The 10,737-nt window shown below is 35.4% G+C and overlaps 1 protein-coding gene and 1 long non-coding RNA gene across 3 annotated transcripts; one reads left to right on the top strand and one right to left on the bottom strand.

Moving 5' to 3' along the window:
- Positions 1-2,644: 2,644 nt before the first annotated feature.
- LOC111610770 lies at positions 2,645-4,388 on the bottom strand. Its single transcript, XR_002753774.1, has 8 exons — positions 4,300-4,388; positions 4,122-4,215; positions 3,957-3,998; positions 3,809-3,850; positions 3,690-3,725; positions 3,043-3,146; positions 2,815-2,949; positions 2,645-2,736 (listed from the first exon to the last, which is right to left on the bottom strand). It is a non-coding gene; the product is annotated as an uncharacterized LOC111610770 (long non-coding RNA).
- A 2,283-nt stretch (positions 4,389-6,671) lies between these two features.
- LOC102235613 (galactose-specific lectin nattectin-like) lies at positions 6,672-10,296 on the top strand. Of its 2 annotated transcripts, XM_023345621.1 has the most exons (7): positions 6,672-6,754; positions 6,853-6,946; positions 7,190-7,240; positions 8,086-8,195; positions 9,220-9,354; positions 9,440-9,563; positions 9,764-10,296. In XM_023345621.1, the coding sequence occupies exons 2-7, from the start codon at positions 6,886-6,888 to the stop codon at positions 9,844-9,846; spliced, it is 564 nt and encodes a 187-aa protein (XP_023201389.1). In that variant the 5' UTR covers positions 6,672-6,754; positions 6,853-6,885; the 3' UTR covers positions 9,847-10,296. The 2 variants fall into 2 exon arrangements, with proteins under 2 accessions (XP_023201389.1, XP_014330498.2); XM_014475012.2 differs by lacking the exon at positions 7,190-7,240.
- Positions 10,297-10,737: the final 441 nt, after the last annotated feature.

The raw sequence follows: 10,737 nt of genomic DNA on the forward strand, positions 1-10,737 counted from the left end.
CATTTACATGCAACCTTAATGAAATATTTTCCATCTTCTGATTCTTTTGTTTTTAGCTTCGTCACACAAGACAACAGCATGCAACTATGTTGATGGATATAATCATACAGTCATTATAAAAGGCCAAAATAACAGAATATTGAACAAAAACAGAACATATTTTTTTTTTCATATTTTAAACAGGTGTGAGAATCTCTGATTCATCTGAAATGATAATCAGTGCATCAAATACAAACTTTAGATCTTCTAAGTTTTCATTGCATCCGGAAAGTTTACAACTTAAGTGCTGTATGTCTGAATATTTAAGATAAAACATGAGGAAGAGTTTATAGATTGAAAGTACAGCCATTATCCAAAACCTCATGTCTGACCTTGGGGAAAAGGAAAAGCCTCGCATAGGGAAATAAATTACATTTCCTTGATTGATAACAGACTTTATCTGGAAGTTATGGCAAAACAAGAACACTGGTTTACACATTAAACATTTATGTTTATTGAAACTTTTGATCAAACAAACTGACAAATGAGTTTTTTTTTTCTTTTTGCCTTGACAATCTCTTTTTTAGAATATTTTTCTTTTATGAAATGGATTCTTGCTTTGCTTTGTTTTTCCTTTCATGGAAAATAAATCACTGTAATTACCCTGTGAATAAACGGGGAAGTATAAACCATCCTGCCTTGCCTCAACAAATCATAAACCTGTCATCATCTCGTTCATTTAGGTGTCTGTAACACATTAAACTCAATAAAACTACAGCAGGAAACTTTAAAAAAATATTTATTATGTTTTTCACAGATGATGTCTCATATTTTACCACCAGGACAGTTTACCAAAAATATAAAAAACATATTTTTACTAAAGCTGCCTACTGCAGCTTTAAGAGTGTATTGAGAGTAATAACTCTGTTGCTATGAGATAACTCTCATTTAATAATTAGGACAGAATTTTATATATAACTCTAATAATTTAGAATAAGCACTCAAGTTTGATAAACACCTGTTTAGGCTTTAGAAACAGTTTGTATACCTATGATCTTTTAAAATCACATCTTCAAAGCTACAGCAGAATGTATAATATAAATAGTATAACATTTTTGCTGAACCACTAGAGGGCGCAGTTCAAAGCATCAAGTTATTGTTGCCCTTGTTTCTAAAGAATAAAATTAGTTTAGAACAGCAAAACCTGCTTAAGCTAAAACTCATAATGTCAAAACCTGTCTGTTTTATTTTGCTGTTCAAGAAAAATGAAAGCATATAATACATATCCATTAAAAACATCATAAACAGATGTCCCAGTGTGTATTTGACCTAATGACCCCACAACAGAAAATAAAGTGGATATTGTAGAAGTCTTCAATCAGATTTTTTAAAAATATTGGTCCTTCTTTAAGTTTCTTTAAGTTCAAATTTGCTTATCACCACTTTTCTAGTATTAAAATCTCTTAGCAATCTTCATTTTGTCAGGAAACGCTCCAGGTAAAAATAATCTGCTATGAATACAGGTGAGATTTAAATGTTTGTTCCACAATAACCGTATCAATATCATTACAGGCTGTGAATTTATTTATTTTGTTTAGCTTTTTGTACTTCTTCTATTACCTCACTTTCATTCATTCCTCTAGGAAACAATGTATTAATATTATTAAATTATATAACTGTTTTTTTTTTACTTTGACCATTTACTGAGTTAGCATGGCCATCAATGGTGGTAGATAAATGGTTTTCCTCTGTAGGAAGTTGTTTTTCACCATTTTCACATTGCTCAGTGTAAAGGAGGTTGATTGACAGCGCTAAGACCCGCCTTCTGGCTCTGATTGGTTGTTTTTGGTGCATTTTTGCAGATGGCAATAGTAACGCTGGGAGGAGGTGGGGGAGTTCAATGTCTTTACAGATAATCTGTCTCATATCAAACTGTCACAATATGCGATAGTTTTAAAAAATATGGAAAAAGTAAAAACTTGCAAACTGCAGGTTTAATAATCAGGAGAGAAACTGGATTTTTAGTTTCAGCTACCAGAGTCTCTGAGCAGCAGCTTAATTAACTTGCATCTAGATTATTCATTCATTTTTGTTCATGAACAGTGACGTACAGTGAGAGTAATACTGTAAAACTGTTTATTAGACACAGTTACATTACAAAACAAAATATTAATATTACATGTACATAACATTACATTCAGTGCTTTATAAAGAAGAACAAAGAAAAAGGATTCCACCTAAATGACTCAAAAATAATCTACTGTTTTTGCACATGCATACTAACTACTCAAGTTGTGTTATTAAAATAACTAAGATTTTTATATACATGATGCTTGACAGGGTCAAACTATCCAACATATTTCCTCTGTTGCTTGTTTTTTGGACTTCTTTGGGAGCTGTGGAGCCATCAGCGTTTTTTGACACACACATACGGTCGGCTAGCGGTACACTGCTCATCATTCCAGCACGCGTTCACTGTCAAACGACAAAAAGTGAAATCAGTGACTCAACAGAAACAAAACCCTAAAACGTGACTTGAACTAATGCAATTTATTCTGTTCTACAGAAAATAAAAAACTAAAGATTATTTCATGTCATTCAAACTTATAAAAAGTTTTAAATTGATTTGCATTGTTTTCATGTACCTGAATGATTCATAACCACACAACTCTGTTTCCCCCCGGCGTTATTAGGCTGTCCACCACACCAGCTGGTAAATTGAAAAATCGTTCCATCACTCCAGAACCAAATGGAATTCTGTAAACAACAGTTTTATCAATCACTCATTTCTTTAAAAGATCTTTGACAAGCTACAAAAACAGTTTGTAAAAATACCTCTTCTGCGTCAGATGCTCCAATCCACGTTTCTTGATTGCCGCCACCTGATTCTGATATCAGGTTCTGAATCTGATGGTGTTCTAAGAAACTGTGGACTGATGCCAGCTGTGCTCCCAAGGACAAGCAGTCTCTCTGCAGGAGAGGCAAATAAGATATTTATTAGTAATAGAAAATGAGATTAGGCTGTTTGCAAAGAGTTGGTAAAATAAAAATTCAGAACATCACCTCAGCTCTAGCCCAAGTTCTGAATGTTCCAAAATACCGGAATCATCGATTCCCGAGTCCAGACCAACCAGCAGGACAAGATATTCTATTCATCATCAGGTCAGCTGGCAAAGAAAACCGTAAAAAGGTTTAATTTGCTGGTAAATGTAACTTTATCCTTAAACATTGTTTGAGAGATTTGCTACAATGGCATCATTTTTGTCAGTGCTACGCAAGGCAATATAAAAACCACAATGCAGCTAAAAACAAAATATTGTTTTAATATATTTTAAGAAATTTTCTAAATGAATAAATGTTGAAATCAGACTGTGAAAAATTCTAAACTGAATTCTTAAATTGTGTTTTATGTAAATATAAAACATATTTATATGTTTTTCTTTTGAAAATCATATAAATAATCCAAACAGCACAATATAAACCTTTCACATATGTAATGATGCCTATTTATATGTCAGGAAACCAAGTTTTTGACCATTTGAAAATTCATACTTCTAATACATAATTTTATCCATAGAGCATCTGTTTAAAATGATAAAAGTTGTTAATAATTCCACTGAGGCTTCTGACTCTTTCATGTTACGTACTCTGTTTCTCATATTTATGAACATTTTTTTTTATTAATTAGACATAACAGGAATCAGACTCACCATCTGGACCAGTTTCCTCCTCCTGAGGTTCAGGGACTGTATTGGGAGAATTTCTGTTTATTAAAATATTACCTTGAATTGTTTTGGTTTATTTAGAGCAGATTGTCAGATTGACTGACCTTCTGCTTCTGCCCAGTTTCCACCTTCTGCTTCTGGAACAACTGTGTCATTTGACAAAGCTTTTATTATTACATTTACATGGTAATGATTAAATTATCTGATTTGCAGATGACACAATAGCTGATAACTATGGTGACTAAAACTCACCGTCTGGAACGGGATCAGGTTGCTCTACAGTATCTGGAAAAGCTGCATGTTTTTAAGATTGGTTACATTTTTATATGTTGCAACACAATGAATGAACAATAATCACTGTGGTTAAGTATTACAGTTCCAAACTTCCTAATGTTGCTCATGTACAGACACACTTACCAGCAGCTTCATTCAGAGCCAAGAAGGCACCAAAGAATAACAGCACAGTCACAGTCTTCATTTTGGAAAAGATGGAGATTAATAACAAAATCACCTGTAAACATAAAGAAATGTTGCCTTCAGAAAGCCTTTGAGAACAATGATAAATGAATATATTATTAATTCGATTTCCACCAACCTCTCAGCAGGAATGTTTTCTTTTCTTCGTTTAGCTCCTGATGCCTCGGCTGTACAGAGAATCTGGAAACCTTCTCTCTTATACTGTTGTCTCTACAACCTGAACCAGGAATTTGACACGTGCATTTTAGACGCATGTGTTTGGCATCTTCTTATCTTTTGAGCAATCAGTGATAAAAGCTACATTTTTACGACATAATATCCAAGACCTGTTAATTGAGCAATATATTCTATTATCTATATTTGTTTTCAACTATGTTTTTCCTCCTTCCTACATAAAACATAATTTAGATTGTGTGAAATAAAAATAATTTAATTGAATCCTCTTCATAAGTCTAACATGTATAAATCTGGGGACAAGGATTTTTTTGCCCTAAATCTTTATAGGTTATTTTCTTAGATTTTTCTGTAATAATTCCAAAATGTGTCTTACATGTAGGCTCTATGTGAGCAGATTTCCTTTATTATTTCCAATAATATTCTGTGATTTTCTTTGTACGGCTGTTTTTTCATCTGCTTTGATGAAAAAACTACTTGATCTAAAAATGTGATCAAGCATTTTGAGGAAATGGATAAAAATACTCCAACATTTGACAAAATGTGTTCTATTCACTGTAGCTTTATGCTGACTGGATTAGACTGTGATCTTTGTAATTAATAGGTAGATATTTCAAAACTATTTCTTACTTTTGATATTCTGTGACACTCCTTCTTTAATGTAAGCATACTAATATCCATTAAAGACTTTTTATGGAATTAAACTGCATCTTTTATCTTTGCTGTCAAACAAAAAACAACTCCATATAACTGTACCATTGAAAATAGTTGTTTCAATATAATTGTGCAAACAGAAAAATTGTACAACTTGGCAGAAAACATTTAGAAAAGCAAATGAGCAAAATATGAAAGGCCGACATCCTGACCTTATACATGAACAACACAAAGTGTCTTTATGTTTTTCTGTTGTGTTTTACCTGATTTATGGTGAGTGAGAATTAAAGCACCATTATAACAAGAAGTCAAAGGTCTTCCTCACTGGAAATCAGTAAGCTGTGGATTCCAGTAAAGATTACTGGTATCGGTTAAGGAAATGTAGTTTCGAATTATCAGAAACTATCCTTATCTTATCTAAAATATATATATACATTGTGGTTAGTAACCCTAAAGTGATCATAACTATAACATGATAAAGATTTGCAACTAAAAGTAGGTAATTAAAGAAAAAGTGTTTCTGAATAGAACAAATTTTCTTCTTTATTATCAACTGAGCACAGATGACATTTAACTGACCGTGTTACTGCGGGTCGCTTAGGACGCAATGCAATCATCTGAATCACTTTTCTTTAGAACCAGGGCTGAAATCCTCTGGTTTCCAGGAATATTCAATTACATTTATTCTTATCTGAGTATATTTATAACTATTTACTGTCATGTATAGTGAAATTAAGCTATTTTACTGAAGCTGCATTGAACAGGCGTCCAGTAGAGGCCTGCCGGTTTAAACGTTTAATGAATCAAAAATTACTCTGACCGATTGTGAACAGGCAGCAGCAGCAGCACTCCTGGCCATGGGAGACTGCAGGGACCAAAGGCTGAGGGCAGCTAGAGACCAGGAAGTGGCCAAGTGGATAAAAGATGGACTCAATGAGTCCATAAAAGATTTCTGAAAGAGACGACAAAAATAAGCCTTACAGATACTGAAGCTTTTATTATGAAAAACATGAATTTCTTTTCAAAGTCGTAGTTGTGTTAAACGCAACAAAACCTAGAAAATAAGCTGTTTGCTTCCGTTTGCTTCTGTCATTCAGTCCAATGAATAAATGAATGTGAGCCTTTTCAATCTGATGTTTTTATTTAATCAAACGTGATTAAATAAAAACATTGTGTTTTAATGACATTTGTGACATTGTGTATTTGTTATCAATGTAACTGCAAATCAGATATTTTATAGGAACCATATATAACAAAATCAACAACATAATACAGATTATTGGATGTTTTCCAAGGTGCAGTACATTTATATTCTTTACAATATGTGTGCTTCTAAGTAGGCCATCAGGTTGTAAGTAATAATGTGTATTTAATTATTCTAGTTAAATAAAGGTTAAATGAATAAAGGTAAGATATTCAGTATCAGGCTCACAATGTATTATTTATCTCAGCATTTTATCAGTATGTATATTTAGGTCATGTAAGATAATCTAACATCCGTTATTTCAGGAGTTCTGGGAACTCACATCAATAGTCACGTTTGGACTTTGGCTAAATGAGAGTCGATAACCTGTTTGTAGGGGTGTGTGTGTGTGTGTGTGTGTGTGTGTGTGTGTGTGTGTGTGTGTGTGTGTGTGTGTGTGTGTGTGTGTGTGTGTGTTTTACTTATATGCTCTCTCCTATTTTCTGTTTCATACCTCCCACTAACAGTAAATGAAAGTTGGTCTCTTCCTCTGCATGCTGAGGTAAGAAAAGAAGCTTTTCCTGATGTAATTCTCCTTCATATGTTTCTTTCTTGCTCTGTAAATAACGTTTGGGTCAATAAACTTTGTCTTTATTTAAGGTGATTATTGTCTCCGTTTGCATAAACACAACAATGAAGATCCTGATTCTGTCATTCGTTCACTGTGCCTTGTTGGCTTCAGGCAAAGCTGTTGGTGAGTGTATGAATTATTATACTCATAAAAACTCAACAAATAATAGTCAGCCTACAATAAATGTTTGTTCAAACCTGGATTTTTATTTTAAATTTATGAAATGACATACTTTTTTGTAGAATATTCACTTAAGTATAATTTCTAATCATCCTTAACTAAAATCATGATGTTAATAAAAAATAATACTCATATTTTGCATTGTGGACAAAGTAAAGTCCAAACTGAATTTGTGTCAAACTGCAGTTCTTCCTAAAGCAGACGCTCTGCAGGGCTTGAAATGGACTAACGCAGCAGGTTAGAGCTTCATGTATCCTTCAGCAATAAGTTTAGTCTTTCTTCTGATCTTTTCCATTGAAATGACAAAGATTATGAGATTTAAAAACATTTTCATCCACAGAACAGAATTCAGCTCCAAGAGTAACGTTGTGTTTCCTTGTATTGGTTTCAATGATTTATCTTAAAACAAGTAATAAATGCCAAAATTGCATAAGAAATTGTGATAAATATTGTTCTTTTCAAAGCAATTTTAAAGCTTATGTGCAGTATTTTCCTTAATATAATTCACTTATTAGGTTTTCAATACTTGTTTTATTATTATAAAGGCTTTGGAAACTCTGTGTAACTTCATGTTACAAGAAACAAATATACTTTTAACAAGTGATTTACTGGAAAACACACATGTAGAGATGGATGTTATTTATTTCCTCTCCGATTCTTCTGTTTTTCTCCAGTAGAAAGAAAAGTTGGTCCCTGATTATTGAGCACTTGGTCATTATGTTAAAAAAAATACACTGCATATTTATGTTTTAACAATTGTTCTCATCAGACCAAAAAATATTCTGATAAATAAATAAAACACAACTGGATGTGAAACATTTCACTTTATGAAACAAACAGCTATGAATCTAATCAATGCTTAGCAGACTGTTTATATTATTTTCAAATTAGATTAAAAACAAATTGAAGCTCAGACATGGTAGACAGGAAGTGAATGAGGAAGACTGAACATTACGGGACAAAATTCAAGTTCTGTGTGATCATATTTATTCTTTATGTTTGCCACGTTTGTTTGAAATTCACATGATGAATGTGAATTCATCTGACTGTGTTTATGTGTGATGATGTTTGTTTTTGAACAGCAATAAACAACCCAGTCAATAGTTCAAGTCCTTGCTCTTCCGGCTGGTCTGAGTTTAACGGACGCTGCTTCCGCTTCTTTCCTGTACCGATGAGTTGGGCTTCAGCTCAGGTATTTGTGCTTTACTTTTACATTTTCTTGCACATCCATCCATCCATCCATCCATCTTCTTCCGCTTATCCGAGGTCGGGTCGCGGGGGTAGCAGCTTCAGAAGGGAGGCCCAGACTTCCCTCTCCCCGGCCACTTCTTCTAGCTCCTCCGGGGGAATCCCGAGGCGTTCCCAGGCCAGCCGAGAGACATAGTCCCTCCAGCGTGTCCTGGGTCTTCCACGGGGCCTCCTCCCGGTGGGACGTGCCCGGAACACCTCACCAGGGAGGCGTCCAGGAGGCATCCTGACCAGATGCCCGAGCCACCTCAACTGGCTCCTCTCGATGTGAAGGAGCAGCGGCTCTACTCTGAGTCCCTCCCGGATGACTGAGCTTCTCACCCTATCTCTAAGGGAGAGCCCAGCCACCCTACGGAGAAAACCCATTTCGGCCGCTTGTATCCGCGATCTCGTTCTTTCGGTCATGACCCAAAGCTCATGACCATAGATGAGGGTGGGAACGTAGATCGACCGGTAAATCGAGAGCTTCGCTTTTTGGCTCAGCTCTCTCTTCACCACGACGGACTGGTACAGCGCCCGCTTGACAGCAGACGCTGCGCCAATCCGCCTGTCGATCTCCCGCTCCCTTCTTCCCCCATTCGTGAACAAGATCCCGAGATACTTAAACTCCTCCACTTGGGGCAGGACATCCCCCCTGACCCGGAGAAGGCACTCTACCCTTTTCCGGCTCAAGACCATGGCCTCGGATTTGGAGGCACTGATCCCCATCCCGGCCGCTTCACACTCGGCTGCGAACCGCTCCAGCGAGAGCTGCAGATCACGACCTGATGAAGCCAAAAGGACCACATCGTCTGCGAAAAGCAGAGATGAGATCCTAAGGCCACCAAATCGGATCCCCTCAACACCTTGGCTGCGCCTAGAAATTCTGTCCATGAAAGTGATGAACAGAACAGAATTTTCTTGCACAATTTATCGTTATTCTAATGCTCTGAAACACATTCTCTCTCTGTCTTTTCTCCACACTGCAGAGAAACTGTGTGTCCTTGCAGGCCAGTCTTGCATCCATCCATAATATTGATGAGTATCATGAGATTCAAAGGTTGATAAAAGCTTCAACTAATGAGCTTGTAAGAACCTGGATTGGAGGCTCTGATGCACAAGAGGTAACTTTAGCACTAGGAATTACTTGTTTGGTTTTTTGAGTGAATTGCTGAATTATATTAGTTTTTTATTATCTTTTCTTCCCAGGAAGGCACCTGGTTGTGGAGTGATGGAAGTCCATTTCACTACACAAACTGGTGTGCTGGAGAGCCCAATAATGGTGCTACCGATCCCAGAGGCGTTCAGCAATGTTTACAAATGAATGATAAACGTAAGAGATATTTAACACATCCTTCTCAAAAGAGAACCAAAATGTTGTTATTGACTGAGAAAATATGCTTCACTACGCAAATACACATTTCATTAGTGCAGGAGCTTTATTTGATCAGTATGGCCAAATTATTAATAACACTTCGGTTTATGTAATATGTTGATTAATTTTTAATTTATTTGTTTGTTTGTTTTTTACAGCTGAAAAATGCTGGGATGACTTGTGGTGTAACTTTGCTCTACCATTTGTCTGCGCCAAGAAAATCTGCCCCTGTGCTCACTGAAAGGCCTGATAAAAACCAAACTGCAAAAGTAGCAGAAGTTACAAATTAGCCACAGGAAATATTCTACTGTTTTGTCTAGAAGACAAAAATTTATGCAAACTACTAAACCCAGGGTTAGTGGAATTTTAGAAAGTAGCTTCTCTCTAACACCTGAATGTAATGACTGTCAACTCAAACTGTGATTAGATTCCTGTGTGATTTGTATTCTTCCCTACAGCTAAAGGTTTGCTGTTTGTCTATATTCTACCTGAAGAGCTGCATTGCTGCTGAATAATATAATAATTCAGGTGAGAGACTGTGATGTGAATCCTCTCAGTGGTAACCCTGGAATGAAGAATAGTAACTTTGTCTTCTAGTTAAGACGGTACAAACTGGACAAACTGAGTGGTTGTTTTTCTGTCTACTTCCTGTCCTCATTCCTGAAAGAAATAAAGTGATAAAAGTGCCCAAAATAAATTTTTATATTGTGTTCACTAAATTCCTTGATGCTAAAAACACCAACAGTATAGGATATCTCTTTACCTTTATCTATACATTGTTTCATCAGACTGCTAGGCAACCAGAAGGCTCTTTTTGATATTTTAAAGCTTAATAAAATGTACTGTATTTTTTATGTGATGAGATGTTAGTGCTGAATTCTAAGGAGAAAATTCATAACTAGGTCAAACTTAGCACTTTGTGTCAGTTTAAGTGTTTTAGTCCAACAGAAAACCTCTGAACATAAAAAGCCCCAGGAAGTGTTTGCTAAAAACACGTCTTCCTACTACGTAAGATTAACTTTGATTTTTTCAAGTAAAAATACAAAGAACTTCTAAAAACATGATTTTTTAAGTGTCACTCCAATTTCTTTTCCATATACAGATATTTTTTGAGACTGTGTCCCTCAAACTA

The sequence above is a fragment of the Xiphophorus maculatus genome, chromosome 14, assembly GCF_002775205.1.
Source record: "Xiphophorus maculatus strain JP 163 A chromosome 14, X_maculatus-5.0-male, whole genome shotgun sequence".
NCBI lineage: Eukaryota > Metazoa > Chordata > Actinopteri > Cyprinodontiformes > Poeciliidae > Xiphophorus > Xiphophorus maculatus.

Excerpts from the sequence above, each read along its gene's own strand:
- LOC102235613 (XM_023345621.1), top strand. The coding sequence starts at position 6,886 with ATGAAGATCCTGATTCTGTCATTCGTTCACTGTGCCTTGTTGGCTTCA. Across the intron at positions 6,947-7,189 it reads GGCTTCAGGCAAAGCTGTTG|TTCTTCCTAAAGCAGACGCT; the intron begins GTGAGTGTATGA and ends GTCAAACTGCAG. Across the intron at positions 7,241-8,085 it reads GAAATGGACTAACGCAGCAG|CAATAAACAACCCAGTCAAT; the intron begins GTTAGAGCTTCA and ends GTTTTTGAACAG.